Source organism: Sinohyriopsis cumingii, chromosome 11 (assembly GCF_028554795.1).
Source record: "Sinohyriopsis cumingii isolate HCF-2022 chromosome 11, ASM2855479v2, whole genome shotgun sequence".
Classification (NCBI taxonomy): Eukaryota; Metazoa; Mollusca; class Bivalvia; order Unionida; family Unionidae; genus Sinohyriopsis; species Sinohyriopsis cumingii.
This window is the reverse complement of record NC_142971.1, coordinates 58,382,904-58,400,472: the sequence shown is the minus strand read 5'-3', so window position 1 is coordinate 58,400,472 and position 17,569 is coordinate 58,382,904. Positions and strand designations below refer to the sequence as shown.

Genomic DNA, 17,569 nt, shown 5'->3' with positions numbered 1-17,569 from the left:
ACTGTCCTGGAGTATATACAACCCTCTACTAATGAGCTGTGTACATGCTGTGAACATGCCCTTCAAATCAATTATGTGCTAAGCTACTTTTTTTTACAGATTTATATGCCAACATATCTCATAAAGCAATCCAAAACCTCTACAGCAAATATATAGCATGTAGAATCAGACATTTTAATATCATTTAGCTTTGTCAATATGAGTGGGGCAAATTAAAGATAAACAAGGTGTTGATTCAACAAACTATCATATATTTATTCTTGAAATGTGTTCAACAAGATAAAAGTACAATATAAAAAACATTCCCATTTAAGGGAAGTGAAGGTCAAACTTTTCAAACTTTTTTCACATCAGAAAGTTTACATACCAAATTACTGTCCTACGCATGTATAAACCTGGCATATTATTATCTAGAAGTTCTTGATCTGTATATATCGTCCAAACCCATCCTAAGCGGCCACCTCAGGGAAGTGAGAATAGTGGTTTTTGAAGACAAGTGACTGCTTCATGGAGATTAATTTCAACAGACCATGAAACAGTATCTGTTTAAGACACCTGACTGTTTGAATGTATTCTCAATGAGCTACTTCCAGAATATACTGTAGCTATAACGCAATGAACACTAACAATGTCTTGAAAATGTTCACAAAGTACAGGATATGCATGGGAATTGTACAGGATGGTGGACCCTATGGAACACAAGAGTTCCTACCCAACAAAAACATTAACACAATGCGATGTCAGTTAAAAAAAAAAAAAAAAAGGGAAAAGAAGAATACCAAAATGTCTCTTTTGCAGGTGTCTGCAGCAATAAGTGGCTGTGAAGTAATTTTACAACAAACTAAATAATGGAAAAAGCATAAAGTAAAAAGTCAGTCATGATGGAATGACAATAATGAACTACCTAGTTATTATGTAGTTAATAACATGGTGGTGCACTTAGATAATGTAGTACTGTAATGTAAATAAGAAGCCTGCATTATGAGCCCATGTCCACAAAAGCACTGCTGAAAAACATCCAAAAATTTAATGAGTACTGATATCCACAGAGCTGCCAGCATAAACATTACTGCTGTGTCTTGCTTCCAACTAATGTGAACTGTAAATTCTTAAAAAATAAAAATTACATTATTTATAAGCAATATTGTAAGGATGAAACCACTCTATATATAATATGCATTAAGAATCAGTAATTTCAAGTCAAATATGAAACCATTACAATTCCTTTTGTCTTGGAATGCTTATAACTTTCAAAAACAAATTTTGGTGAAGGGTATGTGAATAAGAACTGAAATTTGTGTGCAGAAACATTTTTCTTCATTCAATGAACTTGACCTTTAACATTTTGACCCTCAATAAACAGGTTTCTTCCTTACTCCTACTTCAAACAATCCAATGTTTGTCCTGATGTAAAGCTTATGCTTTGGTGTGGAAACCATTTTTTATTTCAAATAACTGTGCCATTTTACCCTTTGCACCCTTCTAATGATAGGCTTCTGCTGTACATCAAGTAAAAGTAATGTTAAAGTGAAAATACCATTTGTTTTAACCTTCTCCCACTGTGAACTTGACCTTTGGACAATGAATTAAATTGGTTTCTTTCTTATTTCCATGTGCAAGATATTGACAAAGTTTGATCTAGGCATGTGATGTAGAATTATTGTTCAGAAACTATTTTTTCCCCCAGGCACTTAACTTTGCCTTTAACCTTCTAATCCCAAACATGACAGGCTTCTTATTTATCCAAAATGCAACCTATCCCAAGTTAGGAGGACAGGCAATCAGCGGGTCATAACTCCTGTAAACTTACTTGTGCAAATCAAACTCATCAAAGATCTCGTCAGTGTTCATAACTCTTCTAAACATGGTTGTGGAATGCTGGAAATCAAACTCTTCCAAGATCGTGTCAAAATAGAACTGCGTACCAAACAGAGTTTAAATCTAATACCTTGCTAAAGTTATACTGCAGAAACTAAGGCTTGGAAAATGGCAATCAAGGGCAATAACTAGTCTAAATGATGACAGAAGACTGGAAATAAAATGTTTTTGAGGTCTCATCAATATAAAGTTGCATACCAAATTTGCAGACATGCCAATAGAACGAAAACTGAATCTGGGACAGGGTTTCATCGAGATGGAGAATGACATCGTAAGCAATGTCTTTCAAACTGGACCAAATGAACAGAAAAATTCCTCAGTGTATCCCTTTCTGTAATGGACTTTATGCTTAACTTTTCTTAGGGGAATGCTGCTTGTCCACATTACATTTTCTATACAAAAATGTATCCATTATAATAAACTGAACACAGAGCAAAACAAATATGTTTCAAATCAACTTCACAACTGCAGCTGTTGATAGTGGAAATAAAGAATATTTGATTTACTGCATTTGACCCAAAAACTGAATTTGACTGAAAATTACTCAATAAACATGGCATGTTCAAACATACATTTGTTTTTGTATAATTATTTTTTGGCTATGCTAACCCAGGTTGTTCCTGAATAGTTCAAGACTAGTGACTCGTCTGAATTTGGTTAAAATGCTACAATTCCCAGTAAAGTAATCCTGTAGACATATAATTGTTGGTAGATGGACAGATGGATGGGATTAATATAAAACTGTCATGGAGTAAGTCCTAATGACATCAGAAGTGCAAAACTGATTTGAGAAGAGTACAGTATTTCATAAAATTCATTAAATCACTGTAGCTACTGTTTTACTGACATTTTTGGAAAGAAAACCCTAATATAGTTCTTTCATGTGAAGGTAACTGTACATAAAAAATAAAACATAGGGGTATAAATACACATTTCTTGATGTTCACAAGATACAAATGATAACAAAATCAAACCTACTGAAGTGCTGAACTTTACATTAATTACAGTAAGAAATTTAAACTACAAAAGAGAGATCATAGATGAAAGCAATGAGCAAATGACTGATTATGGTACATGATTCTATTTTTATTTGCAGAAGAATTTGAGACTTAGCATGAAAATATTTGTAGATTTCACCATTACTGTACACAACCTGTCTTTATGACATAGTTGGTTTATGTTACTTATAGTGTGTGCAGTGGAACATTTTTTTATGACAACTTTTGACTTTATGTGATTCTGATTGGTCTAAATAAGCCCATCAAATTCTTGTGCAGTATTATCTTTACTGACTGAGGGGGGGGGGATTTTCCTTACCCTGCCTTCTGAATTTTTTTAATGATTACTATAAACATTTTGCTGCCCATTTTTCAGATTGTTTGCCAAAAGGCATTGGAAAAAAGGTCAATCTGACACAATATGGCCAACTTACTCCACAGGGTCTTGTTACAAATGAAACCAAGGGTATCTATCATTGGATAGAAGGCTGGGTAGATGACCTGTAACTTGGAACCCATACTATAACAACCTGGACTTAATATTTAACTTCAGTAAACTCACCTCTTTTTAGATAACAGTGTGAACATATGCCAGTCATGCAATAGGTTGAAAGTTTTTCAACCACAGCATTTTTACACTGAAAAACAGCTCCAGCAAGCCAATGTTTCTTATTATGTGATAACATTCTGACTGTAAAAGAAAAACTTATGTATCTATGTCTACTGTTCCAAATAAAATAATAGAAAATATCCGGTCACAATAAATCTGGAATTTCTGCATCTAGTAATTATCCTTTCACATGAATATCCAACAAATGGAATGCTTTGTAGTGAAATGTACAATTTTTCTTTAGGTGGAAACATTCATATATTCTCATCATCTAAATCAATGTATATGGCTCATTTAATATAATCATACAGAAACTGTCATCCTTGTTTCAGTATTGAAAAACAATGCTGTGTCAATGTTCTGTTGATTTGGAAGGACAACTGCTCTTTGAAATATAATTTATTTTAAAAAATCTACCTTTAAACGTTACTGGTTACAGAACTGCACATTAATAATTCAACTAGTGTCTGGGACAAATTTTATTACAATCAGCAATGGAAAAGTGCAGCATCTGTGCCAGTGTGTAAAAAATATTTATTCCTTATTTCTAAACTATTTCCATTTAAAAAAAACTGTGAAAAACAGTATCTCAAATGAGTAATGATTTAATACTGAATTTATGAAACATGCCAAATAATGTACAGCCATAAATTAAAATTAAATTATTACCCATTTCAGATCCTCTATATATAATGTAATCACAAATTGTAATGCTCATTCAAGAAAATAAAATTTGACAATTTCTCAAACTTCATTGAGAATAACAATTCAGTGAATGATTTACATTCTTTTGTATTGAATATATTTGATATGCCCATCTTTGTTTCTGGAATAAAAGTTCCAAGTGCTCATTTCTACTCTTTCCATTACAACATATTTACAAAGTGAAGGACAACACAAAACGGATGTGCCTACCTTTTGCCAAGAAATGTTATGTCCAAACACACAGAAAAAAGAAATAGCACACATAAATTAAAGATAATATTAAAACGAAAGAAATATATTCAATCTCATGTAATTTGTACACAAACTGATGAACATTTGATCTTCTAAATATCTGGCAATGGACCCTGATAACATCACCATCTTGTAGTACAAACACAACAGTGTATAGGTTTAATATGTCATGCAGACCAAAGGGCTTGTCAGCATTTAATAATTTTTCAACTGATCTTCCAAAAGCATACAACAATCAAATAAATCATATAACAGCAATTATACATGTATATCTAATTAGACAGACTGAATTTTGACTGTACAAGATAATTAAACTGATTTAATGAAAACAATGGGAGACCAATCAGGTTAAAACTTCAATCTACTCAAGTTTCACTGACATTCATCATAAAAGCTTTTATCCCCAGCTATTTCAGTCGTTAAGTTAAATCAAATGTAAACATAAGTTTTGCTTCTCCAAAGATTGCCAAGAACATGAATCTGCAATACTGCCTGGTGCTAGACCCCATTAGTTTAGGTCTGGATGCCATCACAGCTATTATGCAGGTCTGTTTGCATTTACCAAAGTCACATGGCTGGATATTCAGAATTTAACCAATCATATCAAGTTAGCTGATGCTTTAAAGTATGTTCCAACATGGTAACACTGCAATGGGAGAATTTTGGTATGTGATCCACAGAAACTCATTTGACAAGACTTCTTTTATCATGTCTCATCAATTCACATGTACATTGTTATCTCAAGAGAACACACAAGAAAACAGATTTTTCTTGGTTGCAGAAATAGGTATAAACGAGCACTGGTACTTCAGAATGATGCTGAAAGGTATCTATTTATAGTTTCAAACATGAAGGACTAAATAAAGAATTTTTTCTTATGTTGAAATTTTTTGATGTCACAGAGGCAATCAGAGGACTTGCAGCAGGTATTTTAAAATCAAACATATCAGTTCTCTCTCTCCCATGATCTCCTGGTAATCTGCAGTTAAACTTTTTCAATCTTCTTTATATGTTTTCAATTTTTAAAAGGATTTCTTTTGTAGCTTTCTTTTGGCTCAATTTGCTACATGTACCGTAAAATCAATCCTTGCAAAATACTGATAGTTTTAAAAAAAATCATTTGTTTATTTATGCATTCATTTACTTTGGAAAGAAATTCTCATCTAGTAATCTGCAGGTATATTTGTTTATAGATATTTATGATGAATTTTGACAATTTCACACTGGGTTTGTAAACATATAAAAAACAAACAAACACATAAGAATATTCTAAATACATGGAAGCACTATCATAAAAAAAGTGTTTATCACATTATTCATTTATCGCCTACTAGTACTCTAGGACTGTGAAGAATAAATAGTATGTCTTCATTTTTCCGGAGTTATGAGTTTACACTTTTACAGAGAGTTGATACTGACACACAAGTCAGACAACATCATGCTTGTTATGTCTTCCCTTCTGAATAGTAGATGGGTTTACACTTATACAGTGACACAGGCATACAAGTCAGACAACTACATGCTTGTTATGTATTGAATTTTTCTCCAGTAAAGGCAATGCATAATTGAATCAGTTGACAGACTGCATATTTCAATGAACTCCTTGATAAAGTGAAAACAAAACCACTCTTATGACAGTCCATTTAAATGATGTAGACTTCAATCATATAATTTTTATTAATAACTTACGTACAAGTGAACTGAGAATACAACTGCTGTATTTATCAAGGTATACATCTGCATTCCTTTATTAGCTGACTACCATCCCTGTTGTAGTCTAACACTAAGCTCACTAGTTATGTTGTGTACTGAATAAAGACAGGCATAGCACTGCCTTGTCAATGATCAAATTCTAGAAGTGATTCAATACAGCCCTCATGATTAGTGCCTAGTAATACAATTGGCAATGAAAAAGCCACATAGTTTCAATGCAAGGGTACCTTACAATGCTGCATAAATGAATTCAACCCATGCGACACTGGAAACTCACTATAAATACCAGGGTTCAATCTAGGTTTCATAATATGGAGTCAATTACCCCCATGATATTTTCTAATGGAGTCAGGTCAGTTGTTGATGGGTCAATATTATGTATGTTGTTTATTTTTTTAAAAAGAACAACATACCTTTTTGTTCTTTGGTAATTTCACACCTTACAATTCATAACTCTGAATTTAAATAAACATTATAGATTATTTTTTTGCTTGCACCAAATCTTAGTGTGATATCATCAGCACTCTTTCCAAATTTAATGGAAGGAACTATTATTCATCATTTGCCAGAAATTAACTTCAAAACAATGACAGAAAAATATCCAGGCTTAATGCGAAGAAATCTCAGTTTCTCCACTTTTTATACTTAAGATAAACAAGATGCTTTTATTTTTGTGCCAGCCAGTATACTGTGGTCATTATCACTTATGTGTTCTTTTACTTACACAAAGAGTTTAAATAGTAACCTGAATATATTTCATATTTAATGATATGTATATAAGAAATATATAAGTATGATACATAAGAATGAATCACTCCCCTAAATCTAAGTGTGATAATCTTATAGTTATCACTACTTCATTGTACTGTCTTTATCCTGAGAGTCAGTGATGCAAATTCTAGCTCTGACAATATTCTAACCATGGTCATAGCAAGCCATGCCAACTTCATTACCACTTAGGCTTCTTTCTTGCACCTCATTTTATTCAGTTCTGATGGCGGACTGTGAAAAATGGAAAACCTTTCTGGACCAGTTCAGATGAACAGTATCCCTTTTTAACTAATTTTGTTGCAATGTTCCACAAAAAAGGTTATCAATATGTTCATGAATCACCTACTGTGAAGATGTATAATTGCATGTGATGTGAATGGTTATCATTTATCACCATGAATTTGCTGTCATATGTCAGTGTAACCAGTCATGCCAAACCATCAATCTCTAAGTGAAATGTACATCTGCATACTGCACATCAAAGGTAAAGAGTTCTATTCACAACCATGAACATCACAGATTTTGAAGTTTGTGAAATCTGCACTAATTATTTTGACACTGTGCCATGAAAGACGATTCCTATGCACTCAAAATGCATTCTAGATTGAACCCTGAAATATACATGAAAGGGTGCACACACATTTAGTCTACTCTGGTCGATGTGTAATTTGATATGCAATTCAAACAATAATGATCTATCATACTAATGATGACTTTTAATGGTAGTATCTATCATGCACTGACATTACATTCAGCTATATTTCACTACCCGACTTGTAACATTGTACATACAATGTTGAATTTGATGGTAGTATCTGCCTATAATACACCGACACTACATTCAGCTATATTATATTTCACCACCAGACTTGTAATAACGTATATACAATGCTGGATTTGTGACTCACATAGTTGCTCACAATCTTAAATAATCAGAGATGCTGCCAGAATTTCACTTATCAGGGTTTGCTCCCCCTTTGTCACTGAAATAATGGGGGAGGTAGGAAAAAAGGGGGAGAAAGAAATGGACATGATTCAGTATTTTCCTAACACTCAAATATCCATCTCTCTTTCTTCCTCTTTTGATATAAAAATCCTCTAATATAAGCATTAATCTGTTAATCTTAGTCTCCTCCTTAATTGTATATGAATACTGTTCTGTGCTGAGATCCCCCTTTAAAATTCTGGTGTCTGAAAGGACATATACATCGTCAACTTGGCCAACATTAACATACTGGAAACATTTTTTTATGGTTAGTATGTACAATTTTCCACAGCACATAGGTATTGTCTACTGGATATTTCTGCTCCAAAATAAGATTTTTCATTAACATTAACTCTGTCTGTCAAAGTTTCATTTTCTTGAGTCACTGCTTTGCTGATTGCTATGCCAAACAAATTTAGTTTTAACAACTATTCATGTCAATTTAAGGTATCCAGATGTGTAAACAGTTACCTACCTGGAAAAAAAAGACAGCATTAGGAGACCTCTACCAGTGGCAGGACTCATGTCATGACAGGCATTTTAAAAGTTAAATAAAAATTGTATAGTGCACTGAGCACATTTTTATATGCACAACTATAAACTAATTTGCAGGAGTTCTCTTGTATCACAGCTCACCAAGTGCACAAATTTCATACCAATTTTTGTGCAATTTGCACAATGGAATGCACTGGCAGCATCTCTGTACAATACACACAATAAATAGAAATATCTTTACTACTTGAATATCTTTAAGGATGCATTTTTGATTGCATTAAAGCTGCAACATCTTAATAAAGTGGCCACACAAGAGATTCTGAAACTTACTTAATGTCAGTGGTTTGGAAAATCCATATCACAATCTAGTAGGTTCCATATTTCAGCACATCTTTCTGCAATCAACTTGTATTATATCAAAATTTTACAGAAAACAATTTTTATGTACAATAAATCTGCATGGAGCGCTGAAGAAAACAGCTTCAGAATATTTCTGTTTCTAGGCAATCTCCCAGTGTTAGTCTGTAGTAAGCTATCTCTGAGATTCCATGGTAATGAACAAATGCAGCAGCAAGGACAAACATGTGAAAGATCTGGTGACTCTGGAACTGAAAGAATGGAAAGGAAAGTGATGTTATAATAATAATTCCTAAATATGATCTTATATAAAGGACTTTATCTAGTAAGTACCATTTTCTGCCCCCTCTCCAAATGTCCTTATAAGATGTATACTGCACGTATAATATGGTTAACATTTATTTCTGACATCAGTTTTGTGTTCACATGTATGCTGCCATGGTTACTGGATGTCGAAACAGGATAAAAATATACATGAAAAGCAGTCACATTTTCCACATACTTATCATAGATACTGCTTTATCAAGAACTATTCACTCAGTTTAAAATTTTGCAATATGCATTTTATTATTTGGGGTTATAAAGCTCTGTAAATAAATTATTATTTCTAAAACTATTCCATATGGATCCATCGTAGCCAAAAGTAAACAAAAAATAGATCTAACGTATACATCAACTGAATACTACACCTAAATTACATTGACAAAAAGGTACTTAACCATAAAATAATATTAAATGTTCCTACATGAAATAATGCTTAACATTATTGAAAGATGTTTAATATTGTTGAATTATTTTAATGACTGTTTAATAATACTGAATGCTATGATTGTATAGGAGGCATTAACGAGGCCAATATGTTTGCTTCATCCTTATACTTTCATGGCAATATAACATACACATAACACATACATGTTTAAATCCTTAGAAGAAATTAATATAAATACCTTGTCTTCCATACCCCTTGATGTAGCCTCTAGTCAATCTATAATCTGTTTATGAACTAAATATTTGTCTGCATATTAATGCATGTGCAAAGCAACATTTAAAATCCATTACACCAACACTTCAGTAATTTTTGCATACTTTTGTGAAATATGAATGGTACGGGGAAACGGACCACCCAACCCCCAACCCCAAAACACATCTATTGTTTTGTTTTAGCAGTGAAATCTATAACTGCACGAACAAGGAAGCACATAGTCAATTTCAAATTCTAAAAACTGATCACATGACATTAGTCAGCTATCATAATTACATTACCTAGTCCGTATCTAAGTTAGTTAAAATAAGTGCCAAAAAAGTCTACAATACTTTCCGCAACAATGATTTTCTAAGAGCTGTAAATATAATTATAAATATAAATTTACATTTGACAAAATTGGCAGGGCCCTGAGTGGCTGAGTGGTCTAAAGCACTCTCCGTTACGGATCACTGCCATCTCACCTCTGTCTACGTGAGTTCGAGTCTTGCGCTCGGCCAATGGGGGTATATGAGAAAGCTTGCCGGTAGCTTCTCGTGGGTCGGTGGTTCTTTCTGGGGTTTTCCCAGCCTCTTCCTCCACCATTAATACTGGCCGCCATGTATAGCCTATCTTGTGCTGAAAAATGGCGTTAAACCCTATAACAACAACAACAACAAAATTGGCAAGTGTATTATTCGCAACTTTAGTCTTCTTTAAAGATATAATTTGGACACTAAAATGAAAGAAGACACTACTGGTTCAACAATTCTAATGACCTTATGCAAAATGTTCAAAATGTTTTAGAAGTAATAACATTGGACGATTATGTGCATATCTCCGCCAAGTGTAATACAAATACAATCACAACATCAAGTTTCCAGTCAACTCTCTCTCTCTCTCTCTCTCTTACAATTAAAATGTTTATTACAACATATTTACAATAAATAAATTACAGAGGCCGATACAGTATCAAAATAGAACAAATAATACAGGAACAAAACAGGCTATAGATATTGTATTTTCAAGACCTTGTGTATCTATTTTTAAACTAGCAGAGAATTACACTCTCTGTATGCAGTTGTCTGTGTTTTGAGAGGATGTACATGTTTATAAAGAACTTACACCTAAAATGACCAAATGGCAACACTCATTTTATTATTGATTTTGCTAATGCCATTAAACAGCACTTAGCCTGCTACGACGGTGATTTACAGTGTATAAAATTCAGAGTTTGTAGAATGAATGCAACTTCCATTCCAACTTCCTAGAAACCCCATTTGCAACCATTGCATATGTAAACTTGAATGATAAATGAGTTGAGGTAAGTATTGATATATCTATCATTCTCAAATAACTGTATGACTTTCTCTCTCTCTCTCTCTCTCATGTATATTCAAGTCTTTATATGTGATCAGAATTGGGGTTCTTGATGGGGGCAAGGAAGAAATCAACAAACTTATATACATATTTGAACGAATAAAATAGCGTTATATGACTATGTGTTCATATATACCAATAAAGTAAAGATAGTAATATATTTACATTGACTATTAGAATCAGAGAGGTTTCGAAATCATATTTTGTATACATATTTTAAGAAACAATATGCATGTGCACTATTGTAGGCCAACATGCATGTCCATATTCCTATGCAACAACAATAAGATTATCTCACCATAAGGCTATGTATAGAACTGGAGGTTCTGATACTAGTTAAAATGAAAATCTATGCATTTTCATCTATAGATGATGAAGCATATGTTAAGTTAAAATGAAACGCAGTTAATAAACAGATATTACCTAATGTTAGCAGTTTCCCATAATTAATCCTGGTGCTAGCAACATCCACATCAATCCACCCACATGACCTAGCAGGTGGGATATACACATGCTATCACAAGGTTGAGATGAATAACTGTTCCTGTAGTTGCCATTTTTGTTAAATTAACCTTTGATCCCTCCTAGAGACACCAGGGGAGGTGGCCAAACTGTATACAGTAATGATATTTCCAATGCCTATGGGCAACACATTACAAAAATCTTTGACGTAGTCCGCTACACCTTTGCCATTTTCCATAGTCTGACTATTCTTCACTTTAATTTGACTATTCAACAATTCCTATCAGTGTTTGCTTCTAGCAGTGTTCACTGCATAACAATAGCATGTTGGTAAAGATCATGGTAAGCTCTTTCAATGCACATTATATCAAGAAAATTCAAATCTAACTTTCAAACAATGTTCCTTTCTGTCATATAAGTCAACTGTAATTATTATAAGTAAAAAAAACCACACAACTAAAACTACAAAAAAGCATGGAAATAGTCCGCATAAATTCATACAAACAAAACGCATTGTAGTCTTAGAAAAACACACAGTCACTATATACATACAAGACCTTCATTACATATCCCTCCATGCTTTGATGAAAATGTTAGCAGGCATTTGATCACTAGGTTACTTGGTTTAATCCAAGAACAGATCTTTGAAAAGAGGCAACCAGTCAATCACTGGGATGAAACTTTTGATATTTGGCCTTGTTCCTTTATTTTCAATATTTGGAATAGGGTTGTTACTTTTTACATTTGGCCTAGGTCTCTTACTTATGGTATTTCTCACTCCAGCTACAAAATAGAAGCAGCTGAGCTAGCTAACCAGATATTTTGCTTTAACAGGCAAACTGGTATGTGCACGATCAAATCTAGTAAATTCTATTCAACAGTTCTGGAGAAGCCATTTAAAGATTTTTCTATGTTTAGTAATAGTGGACACATCTGATGGCAGATTAGCATCATTTGTAAAAATTTTAAAGGACTTCATGCCAGGATGCTTTCTGTAAAATTTGGTGAAATACTTTTTGTAACACTGCCCATACTTGAAGGTGGATCAGAATTATTTGTATAAATTAAAAGTCATCTACACCATGATGCTTCTTTTCAAATTTGGTCAAATTCTGTTGCATGGATTTTCAGAAGACATTTGAAGTTTTGTTTTTCTAAAGTATAGGCATATGCGATGGTGGACTGGCATCATTTAAAGAACACAATGCAATCATATTTGGTCAAATTCTGCTCAGCAGTTGATAAGCACTGTTTAAAGGTTTTGTTTTTAGCTATGGTGGCTTATCTAATGCATCAACATCATTCAAGCAAATCTGAAATAGTCAACTCACCATGCTTTGGTAAAAAGGTTTTTCTTTCTTTAATGATGGCAAACATTTGAATGTGGATCAGCATCATTAATTTTGTATGTGTGTGCGTATGTGATTTGGTCACATTATCCCGACTCCAGGCCGACCAATCCTAACACTAACCTCTTAATGCTGAGCACCTAGCAAGGCAGCTGTTAGTACCATTTTTGGGGGCCCCGAGTGGCTGAGTGGTCTAAAGCGCTCTCCGTTACGGAACACTGCCATCTCACCTCTGTCTGCGTGGGTTCGAGTCTCGGATTCGGCTAATGTAGGTATGTGAGAAAGCTTGCCAGTAGCTTCTCGTGGGTCGGTGGTTCTTTTCGGGGCTTTTCCGGGTTCTTCCCCCACCATTAATAATGGCCGCCATGTATAGCCTATCGTGTGCTGAAAACTGGTGTTAAACCCTACAACAACAACAACAGTACCATTTTTGTAAGTCATTAGAATGACTCGAACCCACAACCTCCCGCATCTGAGGGGGACACTCTTAACCACTAGGCCACTGGAGCGGTTAAATTTTTGTAAAAAATTCAAAGCTATATATGCTATAATGCAGAGTAGATTTCGAGAACAAGTTCTTTAAAGGTGGGGTATAAAAAAGTATTACCTTAGTTGCACAATCTGGAGACAATGAGTGAAAGAAAGTGATCATAAACTTACCCACAAGTCAAACTTTCCAGGGAAGAGTCTTTCTGGTATCCTGACTGCATAGATAACTGCCCCTACTATGTACAGTACTGCCATCAGACATAACCATCCAAGCGATGCACAATGTATTGCATGGTAGAAGCCATCTGTGATCACATAGTGAAGGGCAGGAATGACTCCACTGAGGCCAAGGGCTATAAAAACTCCTGCAAAAAACACCCCAGAATATCAAGAAATATTTAAATGGATAAAATGTAAGGAATAATAATATGTCAGCTAAATGTGCATGTGTATGATTTGGACTTTTTAATGTAGCTTTAACAATTTTTCAGTCATATTGCTACGATGTCTGCAGTGTAGCAGTTTATAGTGATGTCTAGCACTGGGGATTCATCCCTCAGACATGTAGCATGATGTCCCACCCAGCCGCATTATCCTGACACCAGGCCGACCAGTCCTAACACTAACCTCTTAATACTGAGTGCCAAGCAAGGCAGCTGTTAGCACCATTTTTGTAAGTCTTTGGTATGACTCAGCCGGGGACCGAACCCACAACCTCCAGTATCCGAGGCAGACACTCTAACCACTAGGCCACCCGAGCGGTTGAATGTCAGCTAATAAAAATTCATTTTCTAAGATTCATGCTTCTTCAAATATACTGGGTTCAAACACCTGTGATTGCTCAAACTGGTTGACCCATGAGAAAGCTTTCAATTATATGAAACCCTATAGAGTTGAACTACTGATGTCTTTAATTTATTTAGTTGGACCGTTGAAGGGTTGGAGCTACCCAGCTTCAACAGTATGTCAAATTTTGATCCTGATTCAAGGTAAGTGCTTATTATTCTTTTAATAAATGAATTCCAAGTCAACATCAAGCAAAAACTATAAAGTACTCATGTTCTGTGATTTGTAATGACTGACCTACACATTTTTTGTTTAAATGTATGATATATACTACCAGAGGGTGCAGTGTCAGCATATAATAATAATAACAGTAATAATAAAAGCAAAAGTGCCTCCAAGGGACTAATGCACTACTGGCTGAAAGGAGTTTCCAGGAATTCAAGATGACAGCATTTCTTTTTGACTGCCTAGTTTCGGAAATATTTCTAATATTTGTGAGCAATAACAAGATTTTCAACTTAGCTGTGGAGGCAGCCATATTGATTAGAAGTAAGACTGGCCCCATTTTGATTTAGGATCAACTACACATCACTGCAAGTCTTATGGTACAACCTCATCTGAATATGATGATCCAAACATTATTATGATGGCTGCCATAGTGGCCATACTGGATTGCAGATCAGCACCATTTTCATTTTGGCATACTAAGCAACACAAATAGTTTTTCAAACCTGGTATATTTCAGACACTTATTGGTATATCTCACAGTTCCTGAGTTACAGTTGGTTGATGGGACCTTTCCATGATATATGTACAAAATATTTCCAAATCAAATCCTATTTTTGACAATAGCAATATCAAGATTTTTTAAAATGGACACCATGGCAACCATATTGGAGGCCATATCAGCCACGTATTAATTTAGAAGCAAATTAGACAAGGATATGCTGATAACATTCTCCATTGAGGAGATGTAGAGATAAGATTTTCAAGATGGATGCCATGGTGGCCGTATTGAATGTCAGATCATTTAGGACCAACCAGACATCATAAAAGTCTTTAAGTGAAACACCCTGCTGATAAAACCATCCATTCCAGAGGAGTAGCAATAGTCCAATAAATCAGCCACCAAACCTGTTCTGATACTGACTGACAGTTTGGGTCTGATCTCACCTATACATTAAATCATGCTACTGATACAGACAAACTTGCCTGTAAAATATCGGGTATATTTCAATCAGGTATATTTCAGACACTTATTGGTATATCTCACAGTTCCTGAGTTACAGTTGGTTGATGGTACCTTTCCTCCTATTTCTGCCAACATGTAGAATAAAACTAACGCAGGGTTCATACTGAACTCTGAATGATAAATTCAAAGACTTTTCCCAAACTTTCAAAGACCACAAACATTGACTTCCAAGACATATTTTCTCTAAAATTTTGTATACAAGTTATATGAGAAAACAACGAATGCATAAAACTACAATATTTTCTAATGATGAAATTCAAACTAAAATTAATTTCCTAAAATTGCTTTATAATGATCTGGAAGAAAGGTTAACATTCATTGTTATTTCAGAAATATGTAACTTATACATCAGATTTAATACAAATAAATTGTTTTCTTAACAGACATCAGCACTGCTTTAAATGCATTATTTTTAGTTGCCGTTTTTTCTCTTCAATCATTTTGGAAAGAGAAGCCACCGTTGTTATCTTGTGATTATAATACTACTACTACTACTACTACTACTACTAATAATGACTTTGTATATCAACAAATCTTTAGAAGCTCTAAGCGCTTTGGAACATTAGATAATACCCAAAAACATACATAATAATATGATTATGAAAAATAAACACCATGAAATTATAAAACAAAACACGTGCTAAAAATAGTTATGGTGCTGACTTCCTTTGATGAAGGGTGTAGCTGGCTTGCTTTGATGAAGAGTGCATGTGTTATTGAAGTTGCTGGCAAGGTCAACTTTGGATGGCCAAACAAATGCTCGTTTGTTATTGCAGTGGCAAAGAAACTGAACGGGTCATTAAAAGGGAGAAATCAGGAAATCTCGACTATAGATCCCCATCTGTTTGTACCCTCTCCACCGATTTCAATAACGAAAACGTTTAATGTGATAAAAAGTGCACAGAACTAAGTCAATTGAATCACTGATTTACAATTTATAACCTGACTGTGGCCAGAATGGCACTAATAATGGCATCACTGCAAGTTTCCTGCTTAACAGACTTTCCATATTAACATGGTGCCATATTGCGTACACTATGGGCTGCTTAATTTCCATCAGACAACGTAATGACATAGTTCATCCTATTTGGTAACTGCCAGATGATTCCATAAATTACCATAACACTGAGAGTATTTTTTATTAATATTATATCCCTTTGCACACATGAACATAGAAATTAAACCGCTTGTTAAATCCATGTGAAAGGCAAAGCTGTCGTTGTCATTCTTTTACTTTAATTGATTCAACATTGTAAATATCAGAAGCAGACAACATATGTATGTACATCTGTAGTCGCACACACACCCCTTTGCTGAAAATGGACTTATCCAGGAAGTGGAAATGGATCTCAAGCATGTCTGTCTATTTTAGTAAAAACTTCCGTTAAGCATGAAAAGCACAGATGATGACGGTGTTAGGGCCACTCTACCCACAGTCAGATTAGAAATTATAAATCAGTGAAAGAACTGACTAAGTTCCTTGCACTTTTCATCACATTAAAGGTTTCCATTATTGAAATCGGTAGGGGGGTACAAACAAATGGGTTGGTATAGTCAGACTATACATCTGAATCTAACAACCTTTGACAATTTTATTTGTGATTATGGAAAGAAAGTAAAATTTTGGGTTTATTTCAATTTTCAAAGACTTTTAAAGACCTCAGGGTAATCTGCTAGATTTTCCCAAACTTCAAAGCCTTGAAAATGCTACCCCTTTTCCCCAAACTCTCAAAGACCGTACGAACCCTGTAACCCTACCGCTATTTCGAATTTCATGGCTACATCCAGCTGTTCCATCAGATCCAGCAAATAACTTTAAAAGGTAATTTGAATTTTTTTTTTACCTCTTAGATGCTTACATCTCAAGTGCACATGACAGTCACATAACAAATCCACTGACACTCGAGTCAAGGCGCATGACCAAAGCAATTGAAACTATCAAATTAGTAAATAAGCTGTGTCAACTATACTGGATGTCAGAGCAGAAGCACCTTCATCAGTACCAACTAAACACCATTACAATTCTGGTGAAAAACCCTTCTCCATATGACTTTCCATATAGGCAGAGTAGTGGTAACAAGGTTTTCAAGATTGCTGCTGTTATGGCAACACTGGGTAAATCCAAT

General features: G+C 34.4%; 1 protein-coding gene across 4 annotated transcripts in view; it reads right to left on the bottom strand.

Annotated features, from left to right (window-relative positions):
- Positions 1–8,010: 8,010 nt before the first annotated feature.
- The window catches only part of LOC149788520 (adiponectin receptor protein-like), a 32,885-nt gene continuing 23,326 nt past the window's right edge, over positions 8,011–17,569 (bottom strand). For all 4 annotated transcript variants that reach the window (XM_089974526.1, XM_089974527.1, XM_089974528.1 and 1 more), the window contains exons 6-7: positions 13,577–13,770; positions 8,011–9,015 (exon numbers count right to left, since the gene is read on the bottom strand). In XM_089974526.1, coding sequence (XP_089830652.1) covers positions 8,890–9,015; positions 13,577–13,770 — 320 coding nt within the window. In that variant the 3' untranslated portion in view covers positions 8,011–8,889. The remainder of the gene's footprint in view (positions 9,016–13,576; positions 13,771–17,569) is intronic.